Source organism: Panonychus citri, unplaced genomic scaffold (genome assembly GCF_014898815.1).
Source record: "Panonychus citri isolate SS breed McGregor unplaced genomic scaffold, ASM1489881v1 Contig00090, whole genome shotgun sequence".
Lineage (NCBI taxonomy): Eukaryota > Metazoa > Arthropoda > Arachnida > Trombidiformes > Tetranychidae > Panonychus > Panonychus citri.
Window position 1 is genome coordinate 18647 of NW_026515495.1, and position 27859 is coordinate 46505.

Below are 27859 nucleotides of genomic sequence, written 5' to 3' on the forward strand. Positions count from 1 at the left end.
ATTAACTGAATGTGTTAAATAAAAATTAGATCATCAATGGATCAAATTTTCAACAATCTTTCAATCAGTTAACCTTTTTAAACAGAAAATGTTTAATTAGAATGACGATCAATATGTAAAAGTGTAAACATGTTAAGTAACAATTGTGATTGTGATTAATTGTGTGAATGTCTTTCAATTTCAACAGGATAAATTGTTCACCCAAATGATTATCTTATTAATATCGATTCGATTAACTGGTTTACTATTCTATTATGTGGTCAATAGTTTTGGTTTCAATGGTTTCGTTTCTCATTTTCTTAGGCCTAATATCATGTCTATAGATTTTCCCGTTGGCCTGATTGGTGGTTGGTGTCGGGTTTTTGATTATACGTCGTTGTTTGTGTCCACTCTGTGATCTTCTGGAATCAATGGTAAATTTCAACGTAATTGGATGGAAACATGTATCAGGTATCATAGGACAAGGCGCAGGTACATAACCCATGATAACAGATTGTTGATCGAGAGCGCAGGTTACTACGAAAAAATCAAAATCGATCCAACTTGTGGCCTGGTCTTTACACATTCTTCACATACACACTCTCCTGAATTCTTGTTCATCTTCCTCTATCTATCTCTGTGTATATTGTTCATCTAATAACAAGTATAAACAAGGGAAAAAGTGAACATCATCCTCTTAGAATCGAGAGAGAGAGAGAAGGCAAAAGAAAGTAAAAGAGGAGAAAAAGATTTTTCGACGAAAAACTCGAACAGAAAAGAATAAGATTTTTTTTCTTCTTCTTCTTCTCCATTATTAACGTTAAGATCTTCTTCTTTTCCATCTTAAACCAAGAGAAAAACAAAAGGCAGAGGAGGAAAAAAATTCTGCAAAACTGTAACATCATCTCCATCATCTCCATCATAATCATCTGCAGAAATATCATCAACATTTATCTGTCTATTCCATCATCATCTTCTTGCGTCAAATTTTGTTTCTCATCGAAAGAATTATCCAACTCATCTTATATTAATTCTTCCAAAATTCGTCACATTATTTCATCATCATTATTCTTATTCTCATCTACTTAAGTGTTCACCCAACATCTCAAATCTCCTCTACGATAATTACTCTGTGCTCTTCCAAATAAACTTGTATCATCAATCTCAACACTGGACATCACAATCTGCCGGACGAAGCAACTTAACAACCCAAGTAACGATATTAACATAAATTAACAATCAAATTGACCAGATTGTTATCCGATTTTGTGTCTTTCCAAGTTCATCACAATCAACAACATTAACCAGTGACAAAAATCAACAACATCATCATCATCATGAGTAAAATTGTTGATCTAAATGTTGGTGGAGTTTATTATTCAACATCACTGGAAACACTTCAACGTGAACCAGAATCACTATTTACCAAATTGTTTACCGTTTCAGAGTCTTCCAAGTTGATTAAGGATTCCCAGGTAAGAAGCAAAATCCAAACAATTAGCAAACAACATTAATTTAATTGTTTCAACGACATAACAATATTAACCCTTTTTTTTCTGGTAACATTATTTTTCTCAAACATGAAATCACTTTACTTTCAAAATCCATTAACTAATCATTAGCAAACAAACAATTTACCTCAAATCGTTCAATAAGATGACCTTTACAATGAAAATTATATTCTGAGATGAACAAACAATCAGCAACAATCAACGTAAAACATATTATCATGATTTACTTATATGGAACAGATAAAACAACATTCTCATGGTTTACCGATCATCATCAATGAACATCTCAGGTAGCAAAGTAGAAAAGTGATTAACAGAGATGATTAATTATCTCTGTAAGAATCTATTATTAAGATGGATGAAAGTGTTGTTTCATTTTCCATTTGAGAAAAACTTATTTCCCTTCAGCTGTTCAGGCTAATCAATCTCTCATTGATTCAGGTGAAAGTAAAAGATAACTTGATGATTATTTGCCTCGAAGGTAAAGCTAATCACAAAGACTTTTACTTTCTCTTTGATAAACATTAACTAACATGGAGGAAGATGAAACCTCAGAGGTAGTGAATGAGCGAGAGAGAGAGAGAGAGAGAGAGAGAGAGTAAAGTTTGTAACTTCTTTTTTTTCTCTACGATAATTTATCTTCTAATCAATCAATATCAACCTGACAATGAATTCTCAGGTAATGTTCCCATCGATTCCATTTATGCAAATTACTTCCTCTGTAAAAATTTTCTATTCAAAGTCAACCATGAAAATGGCTTTTTCACCTTTTCCATGAGTAAACTTTTCTATTGATTGTTCAGGCAACAACAATCAAGATGAAGGTTAATTTAGTCTATTAATCTGCATCTACAATTTATCCTTTTAAATAATTTATCATGTTGATTGTGTGTAATTTGGTTTAACTTTTACAATACAATTTATTTTAATTGTATGTTATCAATTTTCCACTATTTCAGAGTAAAAAAAACAACGTTTCTCTCAAAACAATTAGGTTAACTGATATTCCTTGATTGTAAAAGTTTACCTGAGAAGAAGCAAAAAAGTTGATCCAATTCAGTTGATTTCATCTATTACTTCAAATCCTATTATGTTTTTTTTTTCTGTATTATTTGTCACAATCAACAAATTACTGTTAACTTACCTTTATTACAACAATCAACTAATTGATGAAATTGATTTGTAGTTTAATTCAATTTTTGTTCAACAAAGAAAAAGCTACTCAGTCGATTGTGTATTGAAATGGATGAATGTTCACCATGAAAACTTATCATGTTTTTCAATGAAACATCTTTAAAACTAATGAAAATCCTCCGATCCAATTGATTTTCATCTTCATCTCCCCTGGAAGATAATTTCATTTACTCTCTATTTATCATCTTCTCTCTTCCTTTATATCATCTTGATTGGTTTCTTCTCACTTCTCACTTTTCTCTGGTCTCTCTAAAATCATGTTAACTCTTTCTTTCCACTTCACTCATCTAATCAATCCCAACAATCAATTTAAATCCGGTTACAAAATTTGCATTGAACTTAAATTCACACCAACATTTTGACAATCAAATTAAAACCATAATAAATAATCCAGTTGATGATTATCTATGTTTTCCTCTAATAGTGAAGCCAGAAAAATATGATAACTTGTTTCTCAAACTTTTCTCATCACTCTTAAGATTAAATTAACTCAATTAAAATCTCCATGATGATATTTATCTTAATTATGAGAAAAATCTTGATCATTGGTAAAAAAAGTTCTATACAATTAATGATAACTTAATTATCCAGTTCATTTACAGTAATGAGAATTCATCTGATGAATGTTTATCTAGACGAATCTTTTCAATTGGACTGATTAATTTTCAGCTTATTGAGTTAATTCAGTTTCCAATTTTGATTCATTGTGTCCATTTTCATATATAAATAGACTTTATTTGCGATAAAAATCAATAAAGTCTCATTATAATGAACTGAATTAACATATTCGAGGAATAACTTTATCGAAAAGTCTGAAATACTTTAAATTTTGATCTAAAATCTCAATAAGATGAAATTGACTATATAAATATTTTCTCTTCTCTTTAATCACTTTCATCATTATGGAACCTGATTTCTTTCATGATTATAATTACGATGGTGATTATGTTAATTTCGTATTCTGATGAATTAGTGGTTAACTTGAATAAGAACGTGATATCTACTCCATCTTGATTTTCTCTAAATTTAATCATCCTCATCACCATCTCTTCGAAGCCTCATTCTTACATCAGCATACTCATTTGAAATGAATTGTTCAACAGTATTTTTTGCAGAGAGAGAGAATCATCCTCATCTTCAGATATTATCGAAAAAGTTGCATACACAAAAGAGCATCTCTTTTCTTGATTTACTTTCTCTCATTACCTAGGAAATGATGTTGACCATCACTTTCCTCTGGTCATCAGTATTAACCCAAGTAAAAGTGAGAATTGAAGCAATTGGATCATCTCTTTTTCCATTTGGATTTCCTTTTCCTTTCAACCATTTTCTGTATTAATTTTCCATACAAAAACCACAATACAATTTAACAATCATCACTATAACCATGATGATGATTATCTTGCATTGTTATGATTTATCCTCAATTCCTTATTATTAGTATTTTAATAGGTACAATCTTACCTTTTTCCTTAATACAATTTACCCAAACTCCTTGACCTTTCATCTTGTTTACTTTGCCTACCTGATTCCAACATTTCTTATATTACCTGATATAATAATATCTCCCTCCCTGTCTAGATTTTTTGATAATCATTCCTATTTCATGTTATGTCATCTTTGTCTCTCTCTCATCATCATCATCATTATCATCATCAAGTCACTAACAAAAGACTCATCTATCCCATTGGAATGTAATTATCATGAATTATTTAAACAGAATTCATATATTATGAATCCATACAATAAACTAAACATAATCATCATCATCTTTTACCAACTAATCAACGTTTATCTAATCAATGACATTGACAATCGTCAGTGACATTTAAAGGATAACCTAAAAGAGACCATCAATAATTATACTCTACTATTATGATAGTAACTCGATAACTTTAACTGTTCATGTTAACATTTAACCCGAACTATTAATATTATTTTCCATTCTAATAGTTTATAATACATATAATTTACCGTTATCATCCTCATGGTCATCAGATTTAATCAATTTGAATAAAGTTTTCTGTTTTAAACTTTAATCCTCATCATTGTAATTAATAATATCTACTTTTTTATTATTTAATATTTGTTTCAATTCAATTGACTGAACAAAATTATGAATAATTTTAAATGATATTATTGATATTTCCTGGTATTTTTCATATAAATCTCATTGTCATAAATGTTTCTATTGTTATCATGATAATTTCCCATGTTCCCTCATGAACTTTTACAAAAATCATGATAATGAATGAAAAAAAAATGATGATCGTCAATCATAAGTATTTTCAATTATTGATGGTCATTCATTTCTCTGGACACAAGCATAAAAAAAATTGGTAACCTTTTATTTTGATGATAAGGTATCATGAAATATTACATTACATGATAATAAATGATTCCTGATCCAATTTCAGATCTTCCATGAACGCTGAATGTTGTATTATTGCTCCGAGCTGACAATTTTTTCTGCCTTCATCATCAACATGAGATAGTAAATGTATTAATATAAAGGTTATTGGAAATACACAAATTCCAACCCTGAAAATCACTTGATGAATATATTTGAAATCCTCAGGGATTGAATTCGTTTTTAATTATATTCATCAAGAATCAGCATGATTAATAAAAGACTATCTGATCATGAAAGTTACAATTATTGCGAGATTATTATTATCATCAATATATTAGTTTTATAACTCAACTGGAACCCAATTTATCAAATGATTCCTTTAGTTTTGACCATTTTTCAATTAGCAATTAAATCGCAGACTCTTAACCATCAAACGGATTTAGTATCATGATATATGAACTTTTTCCTCATGATTGGGTTTCAGTAATATGATAATATTCTTGAAGGTTGTTTAAATTTTCTTGAGCCAATTTTTATCTCCATCTTGATAATCTGATCTCTTCTCTTACTCATCATCATGATGATGAGTAAAAATTTCCTGTTTATCGTTAAGATGCTGATGTCGTTTACAGAGAATGAGAGAGAGAGAGAGAGAGAGAGAGAGAGAGAGAGAGAGAGAGAGAGAGAGAGACGAAATCACCGTTATTTCTAGTCAACAGGGAGTGATGAAAAGTGATAAGAAAAATGTTATTTTCTTGTTATAATGAAACTTTCATCATGATTATCATCATTATCTTCATCATCCTCATCCCAAAATACTGTTTACTTTTCTACTCTCATGTGACAATGAACAAATCGTTATATTTATCCATCATCAGTGTATTTTCATTTCTTGCTCATCTCTGTCTCTCTTATCATCTTAATCGGTATCATCAACTTATCATTTTGCTGATAAATTATGAAAATAATTTCCAATCAATAATCAATAATCATTATCATCATTCAATTTAACCTGAAACTTTTGAAACCTTGATGATTTGTTTATTTAGGTTACTGTTTTTGTTTACAAACGATCAGTAGGAAAATACAGATCGTTTAATATTCACACAGTGAATTGAATCAGTGTTAATGATGATCATTGATTTAAATAATCATCAAATTAACAGTGTTGTTGATCATGTTTACCATTGATGTTTAATATACAGTGTTAATCAGTTTTCTCCCTGATTACAATCAAGTCTCAAACCTTTAGTCCTTAACCATTAACTAGACTCAGTTCATGGTTCGTTTAATTTGTATAGCAAACAATTAATTGTTACTAATATAATCTATTATTTAAGATTTCGGGTGGAAAAATAAATTGTTGCGTGACTTAAATAACTAACTTATCCCAAAGTCGAGGATAAAGTCTGAAATTTCATCATAATCATCAACATGATGATCATTGATTGTCAAACTTACACAATCAATGAAAAGACAAATCCACAGACAATTTCTACTTTATTTCAGAGAACTCATTATAAGACTTTTCTATTAATACTATCATCAAAATTGACGCCTTATCATGACAAAGTTCATGTTTTTTCATGTAATTCTGGTTCAATAGAACACTTTTTCTCATCATTTTGATATAACATTATTTTCTCTCTCTCTCTCTCTCTCTCTCTCTACCAAATCAAATGTAATCTTTATATTAAACTTGGCACAACTTGTAAACATCATTTGTTTTGTTTTCACCGAGATACTTATTAACATTCATGACTATTTACCATGTTTATAATAAGTCAATTTTTATACCACTATTATGTCAATCAAATGATATTCATGTCCATCTTGGTCATCTAATTATCTAACTCTTATCCACATCATTGTCATCAGTGATTATCCTAATTTTTAGTGTTTAACTGGACTAATGAAATTCAATATGTAAGCTTATTTCATGTGATGAATTGAATTCATTATATGTATCTTGGTAATTAATGTCTTTCAATATTGTTATTTAGCTTTAAGAGACACTATTATCATTCATACAGTTGTAATCATGAGAGATTCAGTTATCGAGCTGATTATATGATAATAGAAGTAAAAAAAATAACAATGTTACTCTAATCAATTTGTTGTTACATTTATTTTCTTGAGTGAGTACTTCAAGATTGACTTAAACTACTAATAGATTGTTATTTATATATATTTTATCCTTTTGTGAGAGAAGGCAAAAAATTGATTCCAAGAAGAATGCTTTTTGAATACTCATCATTATGATCATCATGAAGATCATCATAATGATGAGTAATACTACTGAATTTGTGTCAATCATTATTCACCAAATAATCTGATTCGAAAGGAACGAAAAAAAAAATTACATCAACGAATATGTTCAATAATAGTTACTTGATGGTTTACCATGGATTTCCTAAATTCTGACAGTAGATTATCAACTCAGTATAATATTCTGATCGTTATCGTGATATGAAATAAAGTAAATCGGATTTATGAGCAAGGTTATTGATAGAAATGAAGATAAAAGGTATTTATCATCCTTGAAGATGATGAAAATATGAGACGAGCTGATGAAAAGTAATTTTAGTTATTAATTATAGAAAAATGATCTTAACGATAAATCCTGAATTCTCATCATAATAAAATAGTAACAATCATCAGCTGAGAATCCATGAAAGATGATCATATGTTGATTACTCTTTGATGACATTTTCAATCTTGATTTTCTTTACTTTCTTCAGATTAATCTTCCCTGTAGAAATGATTATCTCATTCACCATCAATCAACCTGAGAGAGAGAGAGAGAGAGAAAAAAACGATAATCTTTCAGTTATCATGAATATACACTTTTTCTCATGATTACCTTTACCTGAATCTCAATGATGACTGGAAAATCATTGATGTTATCTAATAGTTGAAATTTAACTTGACCGATAATCAATTGAATCTTTAATTGGTCACAAGTTTGTTATTGAAAATTTCAACCTTTTCATGATATTACTTATGATTTAATTCAATAAGAAATTGATAAATAATAAACTAAAAATGAAACGGGAAAAAATCATCAGACCATATTGATTGTGTTCACATTGTAATATGATGATTGCTATTGAATTGATAGTTACTTACGATATTGAAGTTCAATGTTTTCACTCATCAAACTTGAAATTGTTAAAAATGAACATGAAAACTTGGTGAAAAATCAGAAGAAAGAAAAACTATTTTCACCCAATCATCTTATTCAATAGAAAATAAAAATATGAACTCACATATTTATCTTTTCATCCTTTCATCTTGATTTTATGAATGAAAAATAAATAAGAAAATCATCTATCATGTTCCTCATAAATCCATGAGGATATACAATCAGAATACAGAATATGAATATTAAACACAATCAACTGAAACATTATTATCATGAGAATCTATCATAATCTTAGGTTTGCAATTCTCATTTAATTCAATCTGTAATTGACAAATTCACGCTACAATTTTCATCATTATCTACAAGAACATAACCATGAACAGATATCATCATGTAGGGAGAGAGAAGATGATGATCAGTAAGATGATGAAAAAAAAGAGAAAAGGTTGAAAATGATAGAAATCGGAATCCATTGTTGTTCATATCAATCATATTGGTCTGCAATTATTGATTAAGCTGTTAAATGAAATATGATTGTGATGAGGATGAAGATGAGATGGAAAAAGTAATCTCAACATTTTCATCGTTTTACTGAACAAGGAACCAGAATTGTGACCATGGATCGGTACCATGTTTATGCACTTAGAGTTGGGTGTTATTGAAAATGAACCAGTTAGCATCTGGTTTCTATTCAGAGAGAGAGAGAGAGAGAGAGAGAGAGAGAGAGACATAGAACATTGAACATTATCGATCGATATATTATCTATATAATAATATTACTCGAACTACATTGTAGCAACTTATCTTAACGAAAAAGATATTCATGTAATCTAACCTGTGAGACTAAATTCTGGTACAATTTCACACTCTATTCGTATCTCTAAGGTTCACAAATAACCTTTTCTTAACCCACTCCCACCTACTCGAAGCCACTTCTTTTACTGTATCATTTGAATCATGTTTTCACTCCTTCAGTTTTTTTTCCTCTTCATGTTGATTCAGTTCAAATTCACTCCCAGTGTATCAAACTCTTAACTTCCTGTTAATATTACAACTTGTGGACATGAACTTTTGATTTTTTTCTTTATTGAAAGATGAGGCAAAAAAGAAACGACGAAACAAACAAAATATATATTGTAAAGTTGGAATTCAATAATATCCGTAGAAAATTATTACTATTAAATCATGTTACTTTTTTCCTCTTTCAAGGTAACAGGGTTCAGGGTAGTATCGATTTTTGCCTGAAAAGAAAAGGGAGATGATGATGATGATGGAGAAGAGGAAAAGAATTTTTTTCTCAACTTGCAACAAGACAAGACATGATCATTGGTATCATGTCTTTATCCTTATTCAGTGGGAAATTCAGCAACAGGAAGGAATGAAAGATAGAACAGGAAAATAAAAGGAATCAACGAGAGAGAGAGAGAGAGAGAGAGAGAGACCGATCGAAGAAACTTAATCTTGCTCACTCTTGAGATGAGAAGGAGAAAAAACTTAAAATTTGGGAGTTTATATGTAGAATGTTAAGAAGATGAAAAGGAGAAAAAGCAAAAGAAGCAGAAAAATCGACATGAATCTAAAATTTTCGAAAAGAAAAAAAGAAGATGCGCTGAATGGGGTTCAATTCGAAGAAGAATAAAGTCAAGGTGGAAATAGAAGTAAATATTTATGCCCGAAGGGTATTGACTAGCCAACTGAATGATTGGTGAAATTGAGGTTATTTTGTTGGAATCTCTTCCTTTTCAGAACTTTTTTCTTCCCAATGTCTTATTCAAGGTAAATATCTGACATGAAAAGTAGAAAAGAAAACTTAAAGTTATATTGGCTGAAAAAGTCGAAACTTTTACTCTCTTTTCTGCTTCAAATTTCTCTCTCTCTCTCTTCTTCATTTTCCTTTCCTTATCTCACTTATTCTCTTTAGTTTTCTTGAAATTCTATTCTTTTATCATCTTCTTCTTCTACTTGAACTAAAACTTTACTCTCTACGATTACGTTACTCCTTTAATCTCATCTGTCAACAATCATTTCGTTCACAAAATCTTATCTTCACCCTCTCATTGGGATTGATTTTCACTTGCATTAAATTTATCATGATAATTATCATGATGATTGTATCAAAATCCACTAATCGTTATTAATTAACATCATTATCTCTTCAAACTTTCACGGGAATGATGAGAAAACAACGAAATAGTATTAATAATAATTATCTATTCTCGTTTAATTATATTACAGACGAAACATTAATCATTTGTATTCATACAAATTCTGATCAATATGAATACAAATTATCACCAGATTATCATAATTATCTGTAGATACAGTGTATCGTTAATTAGATTTGTTTTCATTTTTATATAATATAATGAATTACTTTCAATGAATTTTTTATAATATCTCTTTCTGAGAGATTCATGTAAGAAATTTGTAATATATTCATCATGATGAACATGATTGTCTATCTGATGACCTTTTACTCTCAATTTTTGACAGAATTAAATCAATCAAATGGTTCATCTTTGAACATACACTAAATTCTGTCGATTCTGATGCTCAGCATGATGATGAGAATGACAAAAAAGTAGATGAGGACGATACGTGGAGCAAGAAAATGACCAAGAACTATGATGGATTGGAATTGGTGTTTATTCATTTGGGAGTGTGAATGTTATTCCAACTTGTCATTGACATATGAATCCAGTCAATTCCCTTCATCCTTGATTTAATTATCATCATGATCAGAATTCTCATTTGGATCATTTTCCACCGTAAAAATCATCATCATCATTTTGAAACATGAAATACACTTTCCCTTGATCAATTTCCTTCATCTGATCAAACCAGTAATGTATTAACAATAAATTACCATCAATATGATCACCATGATGCAAATTCAGAATGCAAATGAATATCTCATGATCGTCATCTTTTACCTATTAACTCAAATCATCAATCGTTGAATTTGATCAAGTGAAAAAACTTTGATCAATTTTCAGATTGATTGGTTCAATTGATTTCATAAATTCATTCAACATTCATTTTAACCAAAAAAAAATGATGAAGTTTGTTAATCCAATTGAACCTAATTGTTGATCGTTCATTCATCAATAACTTTACTACAATTTACTATTAATAGAAATTAATTTTCACTTTAACATAATCTCATCACAATTTTCATCTAATCTTGTTAACCCAAAAGTTAATACCTACTAACAATAAGCTCAGTTGATTTTGTCATTGATCATTCAAAGATTTAATCAAATTTTGCTTGATAAATCATTCCAACATTGATACAATACAGAGCTATTCAGCTATTTTCGCCGATGTTTTTTTGCGATCTTCTCAGCAACTATAAGTCCTAGTTAGGCACTCATGTTTTCTAAATACAGATTAGTAACTTGATTACAAACAGAATCAGAGTTGAGATTAGTAGTGAATGAAAAGTTGAAATGGTTTGAAAACAACTGATGACATTTTAATAGGAAGCAAGGAAAGTGAAATGAAATTAACCAAATGTCCGAATCAACTTGATCTTTTTATGACAATTGAGTATCTCTTAAACTTATGTCAATCAAGCCTTGAGGCTTTAGTACTTATAGTTGCTGAGAAGATCGCAAAAAACATTGGCGAAAATAGCTGAATAGCTCTGTACATCGCATTGAGAAAAAAACTCTGTCACTTTCACTCTTTCGAAAAATTTATCTCCATGTATTTATCACTAAATTGATATTGAATAATGAGATTTTAATAGCTCCTCTCATATTCATTTGTCTCATAAATGCTATCATGAATCGATGAACTTTTTTGAATAACATTTATAACTAATGGATTATCAAGTAAATCTTATTACAAACTGAATCAGTTCAATTCTTACTTGACTATCAACAGATTATGAATGATAATTTCTGGTAATCTATTATTACCTTGATGAGTATTATTAATATTTCATCACCAGAACTTTTTTTAATCTGATAACAAAAATATCTTATGATACATTTTTATCATTTGTATCATTTTTTTTCATGTTTATATTGAACGATTTGGATGAAACTAATTAACTGTAAACTTTTGATTGATACCCATAATCACCCCGAGGCATTTTCATTGAAATGTAAAAGTTTTCAAGACCAAATCTTGTAGTGAGAAAATGATGATAATAAATATCATGCAAATACCATTAACACTTCGATTTATGTCTAGAAAATTTTCTCAATCTCCATGAAATTTTGTTCCCTTTTTCCATTTATCCATTTTGTGAATGTTCATTCAGGTTAATACCTGATACCTTTGTTATCCTAATGGATGAAGCATATTTCATGGAAAAGTCTGAACCATTCCATTGAAATGATTCAAACTCAGAGGATGAAGAGAAAAAAAATCACATTTCAGTCAATTATTCTTTTACCTTTCATGTAGTTTCTTGTATGTACTTTTATCATGTAACCATTATCAATATAAAATCATCATCATCTTCAGTATCATTATCATCTCTCATCCCTGGTAACCATGATGATGATTGAACAGATCATCATCATGTTCAATCATTATGTTGATCCATTTAAATTTCAGCATCGGATTATGTTGCTTTGTGTCTCATCCAAATGCTATTTTTTAGTTGAATCATGAAATCATTTCAATAGTAACCAGAATAACGATAATAACAATTATTTTCATGTCCATTCATTGAATCTGAAGATTGAATCTTATCAGAAAATCACTGAATCATCGTATGAGTATACACCATGTTCATGATAAACAGTGGATATATAATAAATCGTGAGGATTGAAAGATGATTGTTGATCGTTGATTTAATTGTACGATTCAGCAATTAACGAATTGAACAAATCATTACCATCCTTTACATAACCTTCACATTATGATAACTGGATTGAGTTGTTTTCATTTTCTGTTTATATTACTGATTATTAAGTCTGCTTGTTCAACAATCAGCCCAATCAATTATCATGAAATCTTTCAATCTATTCCTATTATATTCATCATGCAAACTCTTGAATATATATTGAATGTATTCACTTGTAAATTGTTTACTCATCATCTTAATCAGATATCAACCAATAATACTATTAACTCCAAGTGTCTCTCTCTCTCTCTCTCTAAGATGAAGATAAACTTATAATATATTGGATGAAAAGATTACCATTGTAATTGTGAGTCTCATTCAGCTAAAAGATTTAATTGAAAATAGGGGAAATTAAGAATCAAATTAAATCAAACTTGAATTTAGATTATTCGGATAATTTGAATATTCCATGAATACAAATTGAATCTTGACTTGATTACAATCAATTTAATGGTAGTTAATTGGTGTGAACAAAATGATTAAAGTTTAACATATCTAAAGAAACTAAAGAAATTACAATTTGTCTACCATTAAAATCAAATTTCGGTAACTTAATGGTAACAACAACATTGATAATGATTACATGGCTTTTGGAACCATTGTTTTCTTTGTAATATGTCAGGTAAATTGCATGATGATGGTGGTTACCTTGAGAACTATCTCTCTCTCTCTCTCTATTCTGAGTGTTTCTTTTGATAACATATCATCATCATCATCATCATTATTATATTACTATTATGATGCAACTAGATAATGGATAAAGAAAGTAATCCGAAAAGATAGTTTTCCATCACATGGAAACATGCTATTCATCCTAACGAAAACAAAATAAGTACACTTTTCTAGCTTCTTCTCAGAATCGTCATGATTGAATGGTGGAATATGAAAACATGATGCTTTCCTCGCTGTTTATTATCATTATTTGTTGTGTTGATTTTTGCTCTTAATTGTAAACGATGGAAGCAAAAATCTCCGCTTCCAGATTAGTTGATAATAGTTGATAACACTTATGATTAAACTAATAGTGTATCTCTTACGTTCACTGAACAGGTAATGTTGAATAATTGAATAGGGAATCTATTTATCTTTAACCTACTTTTTTTCTTCCGGTTAAACTCTCATCTTTTTCTCTCCCCCCATGTCTGTTCATCTCAGAACTTTTATCTCATGAACTGAATGCTAACGATTTCCAAGGATTGACCTTTGTCTTCCTCTTTCTATTTCTCTTCCATTTTCTTTCTTACTGAAAAACCACTTGAAAGGTTTTCTTTCCTCTCTCTCTCTCTCTCTCTCTCTCTCTCTCTCTCTCTCTCTTCATTCATCTTCTTTATCATTTCTATCTTCATTCTTCTCCCTGAACTTCATTCACATGTATGGATTGTATCAACTATGGATTCTCTTTTGATTTCAGTTTCGTATTCAACTTGAATATAAATTCAATTGAATCATTTTCTGTTACGATGTATTTTCAATCAATACAAATATTTTCACTCAGAAAAGGATATTATTAAAATTAAGGATCAAGCAAAATTTTCAATCATTTACAATTTCACTTTACCAACTTTATTTATATTATATTTTATCATTAGGTTTCCAATTGCAGTAAATCAGTCTAGATTATTATTATTCAAATACTTGAAAAAGATTATCTCACCTAATCCCTTCAATTATACTTCTTTCTGATGTTTATCATCATCTTATCAATTTAATTCCAGTAATTACAATGCTTATCATTTCATTCAGGAGTTTTATCCTTCATCTAATGATATAATAAGGATCGGTGTTATTGCCGTAATTATATTTATAATGGTTACACTTAGTGAGTCAAGTGTAATTTCATGTTAGTTTTTTTTTGAAACATTTTACTTGGTTATTAACGATTCCATGGTAATTATAATGATAATATTTCTCAGAACTTTGTGAGTTTTGATTCTGCTATTTTCTGGAGTTTTGAAATTTTTGATTATCTTTATGATGAAAGTGTTTCAAGCAAAGTTAAATTGTCTATTGAATGTGATCATTGATTATTGATACGATTCCAACTGAACCTTTAATCTGTTTGTTTTATTACTTTGGTTTTGATTTTCATTCACTTATTGACCATTGGTCATTTCATGAAATTCAATAGAAACTCAATGATTTTAATGATACAGTTATATAAGAAATGGTTCATTGATTGATAAAAATTTACACAGATGAGATCAGATGAATTGAAACTCAATCAACTTAATCATTTTGTGGCTCATGATTTTCATCGAGTAGCCTGAGAAAAAAATATTTCAAGATAAATGAACTTTTTTTCATGATAATTGCATCTCAATACTATCATCATCAACTCAATTAACACAATAATTAGTTGGATTTTTCATCTATCAGAGTTTTCCGGAAAAATCATCATTAATTCATGTATGATTTTTAATAGACATGATGAAATCAACTGAATAATTAATATGAATCAGTATCATTTGTATATCCTCATAGTTTTTGTCAATTTGCTTAATAACTGAACAAAAGTAACTCCAATTTCATGATGAAAGTATTACCCTGGTTCTTGATTGTGTTAATTTGTGTTTTATTAATTAACTATCAATTAATAATCTCTGCTTACAAATGTATTCATATAATATTCATATGTCAATACCAGATTTAATTATCTCCTCATAGCTCATAATCAAATCAATAGGGTTCTAAGGTACATTAATTTATATCTATGATTCCCATAAATTCATTGAAAAAATTTTCTTGAATTATCATGAAAAACTGATAACTCATTGAAATTAGAAGGAATAATTTCTTTGTATTCAGTAAATTCTGAGAATTGGTATTCTACTTATCATAACAATGAATTATCATATATTTATATCAGAGGGAGAGTGATGATAAAAAAACAATCATTCCAAGAGCTGAATAATATATTTGCTCCAAATGCCTTAGGGGTTTTTGATTAATCTAAAATGAATTTGATTGGTTACTAAGAGAAAAAGAAAACAACTTTTGAATGATAAATTCGGTGGGTATCACTTTACCCGCCGGGTGAATTGTCAATATATAATATGCTCATGCGAATCGTATATCAGAACAATTGAATAACAATCAATCGGTCAAGAAAAACAACAATTAAAAACTTTAATTCGAACTGGCAACTTACCATAACAATCAGTTAATTGTTGTCGTAAAAAGCAATTATTGTTTATTGTTTTTACTTTCTTCTGATTTACTTAGACAAGCAACAATTAACTTAAAGAGTTTCTAATCAATCAGCAATCAACCTTGACTATCTAATTGTCAAACTTAATCAGCATTTAACTTGATACGAAATCAAGAAAAAAAAAGTTATCAAGTTAAAGATCTGAGAGCTAATCAAACTAATTGTTAACTACAATTTCTAAAATTAACACTTATAATAATTAGTAGAGTAATTAATTGATCTTTTTTTATTATATGAACAATAAATTGATCGGATAATTGTGATTGTTTCAACTTGAATCACAATAAACTTTTCTTTTATTGTTTTATATTCATTTTCCCCCTGATTCTGGGTTTCAAAGTATTCAGAATTCAATTTGAATTCAGCCCACGTAAATATTTTCACCACAATAAATAAGACGACAAAAAGAGACTCACCACCCACCTAAATAAACAGAATTGATAACAATACCAAAAGTAAACATGATAATTAATTGCTAAATTACATGGTGGTGGTCAAGCTCATCATCATGAATTGTTTGTTTCCAACATTTAGATTAATCTGTCTCTTCAAAGATTGAAACTCAATTTTTGTTTCGCTCATAATTTGATTATCATGGATGAATTTATACCCTGAATCTACCATGAAAAATCTGATTGACGTCATTTTTATCTCATATCATTGACATAGATTTTTTCTTGCCATTATTATCAATATTGCTTTAATAATAATAATAGTAACGATCTCACCTCTCAGAACTTTTTTTTCCTGTAAAAAGCTAATCATTTAATCATCTTGATTGAAAATTTTTCATTGCGTGAATTATCATGATGATAATTGAACAATTCAGTTATCGATTTCAACTCACAACTCGAAAAACTTTTTTTCTGTTGTATTTCAGTTCCAAATCAAACTTGAACTCTTCCTTTATTTCATTCAGATTGTTATATGATGAATTATCATCATGATGATCTTTTCGGTGTAACTATGAAATTCAAGATGTTACCTATTTAATTTGCTTCCATGTTACCAGAGGGTTTCTTTTACATGGAAAGTAATAGGAATCTCTTGTAAACTTTTATGACATAATTTCAAATTCAGTGACAGATGAAAAACTGTCAATCAAAAGTACCAACAATATCAACAGAAAAATAGAATTTCCCTTTAATTCAAAGTCAAACATTCACAAATCATCATGAACTTTGTCATGTCTCTTTTTTAATTCTCTGATTAAATTAACTCACTCACATATCAAGTATCTAATAAATTCTCTGTCCATTCATATATATATTAATATCTAATCGATTTCATGAGATTTTGGAATGACTAAATTGTAACTAAACAATTAACAATCGATAATACTGATTAAGTTAATCAGAAACTTTGATCATTATCTTCATCTTAATCAACTGTTAATCTTTCGCCCTTTACAATGCTAAATCAAGATGACTATCTTATTGAGATAAATGCTAAACCATCAAAGTATTATATTTATATAAGATTAACAATTAAATTGTCGTTCGTTAAGTAAACTAATCTTAATTAGCTAATAGATAATTGCTCAATTAGTTGGCAGTTTTTTTTGTAGTAATTTATTTTGCTAATCTGATTAGAATGGCGATTTATAAATCCATATATTTAGATAGATAATGATATATAAACTTATGCCTGGATTATCAATAATTTAGGTTAACATTTAAGTTTAAGGTAAAAGTGTAAACAATATAATAACCATAACAATTTAACTTTGATCAGTTTTAATCATTAATATTTATATTATGCTTTGAAAATTTGATTCACAATTTTTATGAAACAACAATTTAAATTGAATTACCTTAAGGCGTAAATATTATGAGGTGAAGGTGAGTTGAAGGTGGAAAAACTTTTTCTTCTCACCCTGCTAACTAATTCAGGTGAAATTCATTGTAATCATATTAGTTTTCATGAGAAGAGAAGAAGAAGAAAATTCTTTTTTTCGATAAATATTAATTCGTAATCTTATCGATTCCCAAATTGAAATCCAATATTTCAGAACTATTTTCTATCATGTATCTTATTCATCATTATCTCAATTCAGAGTATCTTATTTCAAATCTCTCTCTCTCTCTCTCTCTCTCTCTCTCTCTCTCTCTCTCTCTCTCTCTCTCTCTCTCTCTCTCTGAATTGTTGATAATTTTATGAATCTTTTTAATCATGAAAGATGAAACTTTCTCAACGAATATTTTACTTTTCAGTGAGTTTAAGTGGTCCTTACAGTGTATCCCATTTGTTAATGTTGATTATTTGATGATTAAGCTTAGAAGTCATTAAATCAATTAATTATTTTTCCATCTTCAATTCTGAATGAGAAATGAATCTTTCAATTTACTGAAATGTCATTTCAAGAGTCATGATGATGATAATGTCAAGGTTGAAAGTTGTTCAAGATATTCACTGACACACACACACACACACAAACTGACTCACTGAGAAGAGAGAATTGAAACTGAATCAATTGTAATCATTGGTGAATTTGGTAAAAATTACAATCGTTAATCATGATTAACTCGCTAAGAACTCTTGATGTCTGATAAACTTCAATCATTAAGTCTAAATGTGATGTTGATTTTATCGAGTTGCAGATTAAGATTTAATCTTCTTTTGACCTAGAAAATGAAGATTAACAATATTATCTTGCTCTTCTTATCTTCACCAATTCCACCATCAACAGTTGATAGATTATAATCAATATCTGATAAAATAACAAGAAGACTGTTTATATTATAAGGTTTAATTGTCTATGAACAAATATTTACCCATTGGTAGATTCAATCAGAATCTACATTCTGTATCTCATAGTATCAAGTACATTCATGTAATTTATTATTACAGAATTTGCATCAATCAATTGACCAATGGATAAAACAATCAACTGATTGATTATTCACCATACATTAACTACTTTATCATTTTCTATTAAGGTATAATATATATATTAACATCCACTGACCATTAACCATAAAAAGACAATTGTAATTTGATTGAAATCCTGTTATTATTCAGTGTAAACAATTTACTTATTGTGATGATCATTATTATCCAAATACTGATTTTCTTTAAACTTTCACACTTCCAATATCTTATTTACTCTCTTTCTAATAGTTATTTAAATTCATTCTCAAAGATTGTTACTTATTATTAACTTATGATAATCATGATTATCTGAATGAATTGAGTGTTTATCTTGATTTACAACTGAATTATATCTTAATCATTATTGATTTCAAATGGAAATTGAATCTGCTGAAGTTTTGATTGTTCTTAGAGGGGAAAAAAATACTTTCATTTTCCAATCATTGGCTAGATTAACATTCACCTTGATGATTTCTCATGGAACATGGGATTTGTATTTGAATAGTTGTAATGGTGAGATTTTGTTATTTTCACCATGATAAATTTTAGATTTACTCAATTCCAGGATACTTTGGTATTCTTATTTATTATATTATGTTATTCATCTACTTGAAAACCACGAGAGAAACATTGAGCTATATACAGTTTATAATAGAAAAGGAAAACGTTCTCAGTTGATTTTTCAGGTTTCATGGTGAATCTAAAATGAAGACAAAAGTAGAAAAATTATCATGAAAAGTTATCTGTCCAGAGAAGAAAACAAGAGAATGATGAAAAGAGAAGTGAATCGAATTTATTCCAAAAGAATGAGTCTAATAGCATTCGAGTAGGAGAAAAAAAAAGTTCTAGTGAATATTTTATATATATTATACTCCAAAAGAATCTGAATAGCTTTCAGAAGGGGAGAGTAATTCAGCATTCAGGTTTCAAACGATAATCATAATAATCATCATGATTATCATTCTCAAAGTATTCAGGGGGAAAATGCTCAGATAAATATGTATATTTAGTTTATATTATATTTATATCCTTTTTTTTCAACTCGATTCAACAATTTGGAGTGAAAGAAAAATAAATCCACCAGAATTATCATCTAACAATCAGGTGAATCATGATGATATTATCAACAGTAAGCTTTAAATTATCTCTCACTCTCTCACTCACTCTCTCTCAATGAAGTATCGTGATGATAATGATTCTATCTCTTCAATATTATTACCTAAATATTGATAATAAATATAATTTAGTAACAAGAGTAATGGAGTAATTTTGGAAAGTGAAACTTTTTTTTTTGCTTCCCATTCCCCTTCATGATTATCATGAACTCAGCAAATGAGTGGAAACCTTGAAATCCTCCCAGACGATTCCAGATATTTATAAACTGTTCAATTATCACCATTATCCATGTATGATATTCATATTGAACAGGGAGAGGGTATTCAACATTCATCTTAACATTTTGAGTTAACCTTGAGTTTGTTGTTAGTTTATCATCGACCTCTCATCAATCATAATCCTTGTTTCTTTCATTATCAACAAACATTTAATCAATTTGTTAGATTAATGTAATCAATTGATTAACAGAAAATGAAAATATTATCATAATCTATTTGCACAATGTCAATTCTGCTAATTACTGATTCACTTGAATTGTTTTCAATATCTTCCAATGAGTTTTGTTTAGCAAATCATTCATCGTCATGTTTATCTGTCAATCTTATTGATTGAAGTTGATTGATTATCAATAAACATCATCACAATTACCATCAATTTAAACTAATATACATAGACAACCATTGAGATTTTATGAATAAATAAAAATTCACAAAATTCTGGATCAAAGTTTGACTTTGGAAACTCAATTAATCTTAAAGATTTTACAACAGCAATCAAACTAATTAAACAAAATTAAAGGACTTAAAGTGTAACTAAATTAACCGTTACGATGAATTCAGATTCATTTCAGTAATTGTTTACTGAAATTTTCTCATGTTAATCTAGTTAATTAACAACAATCAGAAACATTTTGATTATGTTGAACACCAGAACATTAAATTCAAATTGTTACCAAAGTGTAATAATCAACACTTAATGTATTCAATGTTTGGAATGTTAATTTTAAATTGTAATGCAAACACAAACTAAATTATTATTAGTGTAATCATTTGGCTTTTACAATTACAATTAACCTAAATTGCTTGAGTATGAAAGGATTTAATGAACAAAAAAAACTAACTCAATAGATGAAATTAACATACAGAATTAACCAATTAAAATTATATTGTGAGTTGGGTGAAAATTGTGAACAATTAAAGGAGAAATGGAAAAGGTAAATCAACAAATCGTAGCAATTTGAATTGTATCTGAATATTAATTGATTAAACCCAATGGAGTGAAGTTAATTAAAAGTAAATGTATTTAATTGTGAAATTAATTGTTGGGTAAATGTTGGTGAGCAACAGAAGTTAGTTGATTTCAATAAGAAATAGATTAGCAATTAACTGGATCAGATTATCATGGAGACAATTTTGTTTTCTCAAGGTGAGATATGAGAAATATGTTCAAGTTGAGAAAAGAAAAAGTTGAAGAAAATGGAAATGCCCTTGGGGGTTTTTCTTATCACTTTTCTTTTTGCATCATTAACAAAATTGTTGTATCAGAGTTTTCATCATCAGGTTGGTCTTATCATGATGATTAACTTTTGGAATACACATTGGAATTAATTTCAACACTTTATTCCAGGTAGAAGAGCTTAAGAACTGCCTAAAGATGATTATCATTTCTCCTATTCAATTGATATCATGATGATCATGATCATTTTCATTTGATTAATTTCATTCTTACTCATGGAATTACAATCATTCAACTTTCATTTCTCTTTTTTGTTCCTTCCTCTCCTCTCTCTCTCTCTTTGAGTCAATATTTATAACGAATCTTGATGATAACCACTGATTCTTGTTCTGATCAAACATTTCACCTTCATTTTCATGATAAAATTCTGAGAAAAGTTAATAATTTCAGATTACCCCCTAAAGGTGAGGTGAATATCATGATACTCGTAATCATCAACAGATTCATGTGTTGATTGATAACATGAAATTTTATATTATAAATGATAATCTAATCTGATTATCTTTTTTTTCCTTCTCGTTTCAGAACTTTTCTAATGAGATATAAAGCTAACTAGATGATGAAAAGCTCTGCAATTATCATTTAATCAATTGTTAGAAATGAAAAATTCATCATCCTTTTTGTTTTAATATATCTCATGGATTCTGTTCAGTTTTCAACAATTTCTACTCTCTCTCTCAGCATCATCTCTCTTTCTTTTAGCATTCCCTTTATTCCCATTTTTTAATTTTCTTCTGATTCATTATCATGTTCCCTGAATTCAATCTGGTGCTCCCCTGGTGTAACAGCCAAAAATAGAGCTCAAGTTTTTTCATGGTAAAACCAGAAACTTTTGATAATGGAATCACTTCTTGTCTATTACATATTGTAGATGAACATAATGATGATGAGATTCAGTGGGTGGAGTATCATGATATCCACCATGGTATCTACTAACCATCTTCATCTCAGAATTTATTCTGATAATTTTACCATTTTTTGCTTCTTCAAAAATATTTCTCTCTCACAGTTGAATGTTACAATTCTGATATAATATCAAAGGTGTAAAGTGTAATAAACAGTCATGGTAATCAACTGAATAATTAAAAGTATCATGTTGGAAACATAATTATCTGAGAAAATATTTGAACCAGAAAAAAAGTTTCTCATATTTTCATTAAATGAATTGAGACTTGATTTCAATTGTTACCAGTTTTTCATTCATACTTTTCAATAAGGTAACCAGAATTTTCAGTTGATTTCTGATTTTTCCTCATGGAAAAAAAAGTTACCTATTTCTCAATAATTTTCACCGAGATTCTGATTAAATATCATATTAATTTCATTTACATCATCAGCTCATGATGTTACCTCATTTTCATCATTAACTGAATTAAATGGTTCTTAATAAACTTAAATTCATTACTCTTTACTTCATTTATTATTATTAACTTTTCTCTGTGTATTTGGCTTATATATTAATTCATTGGTATGAATAAAATTAATGATGATCAACCCAGTTAATAGTAATTAGTGATTTAATATGTTAATATAATTAGTAGATTGATTAAAGAGTTGAAGTAAACAATTAACGTAACCTTCATCTATCGATGTACATATTTAATCAAGTAAATTGTTATTGAGATAATACATTTGATTTATAACAATTAACTCTGATTATAATTATGAATGATGATGATGATTCAATTATTTTTAATTGTATTAATATAATAAAAGTAAGTGTGAGTCCATCAAAAGTTAATACATGGAGTTGATATAATGTAATTAATTGATTTCTATTATGGTTAAGTTTTCATTCCATTAATCCAGTTGATTGTTGTCACAATTAACTTTTGCGTATTTCTTGGTGTTAATCTTGATGAGACGTTGATTTCTGCATGGAAATTTGAATGAATAAGCTGAGATTTATTTCCATTACAAGATAAATGATCCACACCAGGGAAATGAACTTTTTTTTCTTGCTCAACTTGCTGATGAACATTTAGATTTATGTTCAATATCATGGTAATCGGATATAATCTGAAATATTCTTACTGAACTTTTCTTTTCTCAACCTTTTTGCTGATTTTTCATGTCATGGTGTTACCAGAATAACTTACTGACTCAGTTATATTATTTTGATAGATTATCATATTAACCATCATTCTGGTGTATCAAGTTTGTTCATTGAATTGATCATCTTTGGTGTTTTCATCTCTCTCTCTTATTAATAATCCATGATATTCATTTACGAATAAGAAAAAGTGATTGTTTGTTTGCTTTAGAATTTCAGTTTAAATTGTTCATTGGTAATTTTCTGATTAATTTCACTGAAAATTCATTAAAAAATGATTATTTTTTTTTCTCCATGAAAAGTGAAATTCAATTCAAAATATTGATTCTGTTTTCTTCCTATTATATTTCAATCATTTCCATGATGATTAAATTTCAATCTGATTGTTACATTAGCTATTCTTACTATTTGATATATAAGCTCATTCGCTATCAAATACTCTGATTATATTAGAGATAATGTTGATTATCATTACGAGAATTCAATAGATTCCAAATTCATTTCCAGGGTCATTCTGAATTAATCCATGAAAAAAGCTTGTAACTATTCAGAGATTCAGTTGATTAGGGAAAAAAGGTTCGTAATTGAAAATGGAATCATAAATTTAGATTCAATTACTTTTCCAATGATTAATCAATTTCCTTATATTAATTTACCTGGGATTTTAATTTCAAATGATTAATTGTCTCTCTAAACTTGTTGCATTAAATTACTATTAATTATATTGTTCCCAGTTACGTACTGATCTTAATTATCAGCCTTCGCAATGGGTTATCATATAATACATTTACCAAGTTGCAGCAATTAAAATTAATTGTTTTCAGTTATAATCAGTATTTAAGATAAATTCACTTAGTTTTCTGTTAATACTAAAGACAAAATTTAATTGTCCAAATTTATTGTCTTTACAATAAAATGACACCAATTAAATTTGATTGTTGATTTAAAAGTTAACTCAATTATAACCATCGCTCAATTGATAAAAAAATAGACATTAAATCAATCTAGCAATCAACAAATTGAGAGTAAAAGTTTACTCAGCAATTAAGGTGATAATTGGTTAATCACTAATGATAATTTCACCTTTGCAATTTAACCTTCACCTTAATCTTAATAGTTTTCAATTAATCTTTCGATGTTGTCATTCACTAATCCAGTTAATCTAGTATATTATTTGTATAATTTTTGATTTTGTTTTTCAAATTTAATTAATCATCATATTTCCTTCCTGTAATCAAATCAATGTAATCAGTTGATCAACTTAATTGATATCGACTTTTCCTCTTCCGTTATTAAAGTCAAGAGCATAATAATGTTAATCTGTCAATCTATTAATAAAAATCCCTTTAGATTTGTAATCCAGTTTAGTCTTACTACAAATTCAAGCAAATACAGATAACAATTAATTTAATTCAGTTTAACAGTCACACATAATCATTAATCATTTAGCATCATTGAAACAATAATAATCTCGTAATAGTAAAACAGTGAAACAATTTATCATAAAAGTAAATGACACATTTGATTTACTAATTGTATCTTTTTTACCGTTATCTTTTTCTAGGGTCGTTATTTCATCGATCGTGATGGTCACTTATTCCGTTATATTATTGAATATCTTCGTAACGATTGTAAACTGATACTACCCGACAATTTCAATGAACGAGATCGACTTAAATGTGAATCAGATCATTTCCAATTGAATCGACTCTCGAAATCAATTGCCTCAGCTCCACCGGGAAACCTTAAGCCTCTTTCCCTTGTTCCCTCTTTAACTTCACCAAACGTATCATCTTCCTCATCGTCAACATCACCGACAACAATTAGCACTTCATCATCATCAATAGTAGTTAATTCAACCAATAATCAACCAGCTAATCCTTCACATTCCCCCATCTCAACGGTTCCAGGTCAAATTTCTGGTTACATTACAATCGGTTATCGTGGGTCATTTGGTTTCGGTAAAGATGGACTGGCTGATGTTAAATTCAGAAAGTTAACTCGTATCCTTGTCGCTGGTAAGGTCATTTTGTGTCGTGAGGTTTTTGGGGACACACTGAACGAATCTCGGGATCCCGATCATACCGCTGGACAAGATAGGTACACTTCCCGTTTCTATTTGAAACATCAGATACTTGAACAAGCATTTGACGCGCTGATGGAAAATGGTTTCCGATGTGTCGCTTCTTGTGGTTCGGGCACTTCGGGTGGGGATTCACTTAAACCCGGTGTTGATGCAGAGGAGAATCGTTGGAATCACTACAATGAATTTGTCTTCACTAGACCTTAAGGATAATAATAATAATAATAATTATAACAATTAACTAATTATCAATTTAAAAATTATCTTGTTGAAAATGAGAATCATCAAAATTATTGAAAAGTGTTAAAATGAATCAAATCATTTCAATCTTATCAAATCAAATAAGACTCAAAAGGATCTGATCAATTAACAACAATTTAAAATATTATTACAAACATAATTAATGTTTGTGTTGAGGAAACAATCAAATCAAGACCAATAATCTTAATTACCGATGTATTATCTTTATCAAATTATCAAATTATCATTACAAATATTGATTTTCTTCCTGTTTGTCAAAATATTTTCAAACCTTTTCATCATCTTCCTGAACAATTAACTAATTAACTACTACATTATACTAATAATTATCAATTAACTTTGCTTAATGAATCGTTTTCGCTGTTTGTAACAATATAATTACCAATCTTAATCAATTCTAATCACTTTAATCACACAATAAGATAATAATAATTTATCATTTTGAATTTTATTGCAGAAACAAATAATCAATTCTAATCATTATCAATATCATTTTAAATGAAGCAAATGTTACAAACTCTGTACACTTAATATACATTGTTAATAATTAATAATCTTAATCATTGTTGTCCTTTTCCCCCTTTTTAATTGATCTAAATCATCTTTTAATCAACTTGATTAATCTTCAAGTATAATGATACAAATCTTATTTCAAAGTGTAAGAATTAGATTTGATTTAATGTAATAATATCACTATACAATTATTATCAATTATTATTGTTGTTTTGATTTAATCTTGGGATCACAATGATTAGCTGATGATGTTGATCAATAATTAATTAATATACAAAACCTTAAATTGCAACAATTAAGTGTCAAACAAAAGTGAAGTAGCTTCCATGAGGCTTATTATTAATTTAATTGTTTCTCTTTCTGTTATAATAATAATAATCAATTTTCAGCATTTTCCTGGACTTTATTTTTCACCTAATTAACTTGATTCAACATTAATCAACACACAATAATCAATTACAATTATTATTTTTCATTAAATTGTTATCATCTCTCTCTCTCTCTCTCTCTGGTTAAGTTTGTTTTTCTTAATTGTGATTAACAGTAGTTTCTCAAACCTCTGCCTCTAAATCATGTTATTAATCATTTTACTAATTATCAATTAAAAACCAAATGAATATACAATTTAAATTGAAAGCTTTCTCATTGATAATCAATCAAAGTTTAATCGTGCTCGTTAATTAGTCCAAAACCATTAACACTAATGGTGAACAATTAAACTTTCTGGTTTATCACAACGAATCAATTTCACAACAATTAGAAAACGTTGGAGAGAAAAAAAAGTTTTCCATTTAATGTTAATAAATTGTATTCGTTCAAAGGTCAAGTGTCAGTTGATTATCTTAAATTAAATTAATCGAGAGAAAGAAAAAGAGAAATCAAATTAACGATAAATTATCAAGTATCGATATTTGAGAAAAGAATCTTGAATCAAATATGATAACCGTATTTTTAGATAACCGAAAGAATCGGAATCTTTTTCCGCCAAAATTCAGGTTCGTTGTCATTGAGAATGAGTCATCATCATCATGGAGCAAGAACAACAACAACAAAAAAGATAAACACTGAACCAGGAAAAGAGAGAAAAAAAGAATTCAAAAAGAAAGAGTAACCATAGTAACGATAAGAATAAGTTTCAAGAAACAATTCAAATCGATAATCTTAACGATAATTTTATTCGAAATCAGTGGCATCT

At 28.4% G+C, this 27859-nt stretch overlaps 1 protein-coding gene across 1 annotated transcript; it reads left to right on the top strand.

The window, feature by feature from the left end:
• Positions 1-27159, top strand: LOC128387487 (BTB/POZ domain-containing protein KCTD12-like). The gene is made up of 2 exons (XM_053346697.1): positions 1-1454; positions 25372-27159. Exons 1-2 carry the CDS (start codon positions 1317-1319, stop codon positions 26095-26097), a joined length of 864 nt encoding a protein of 287 aa, XP_053202672.1. The 5' UTR covers positions 1-1316; the 3' UTR covers positions 26098-27159.
• Positions 27160-27859: the final 700 nt, after the last annotated feature.

Excerpts from the sequence above, each read along its gene's own strand:
- LOC128387487 (XM_053346697.1), top strand. The coding sequence starts at position 1,317 with ATGAGTAAAATTGTTGATCTAAATGTTGGTGGAGTTTATTATTCAACA. Across the intron at positions 1,455-25,371 it reads AGTTGATTAAGGATTCCCAG|GGTCGTTATTTCATCGATCG; the intron begins GTAAGAAGCAAA and ends ATCTTTTTCTAG.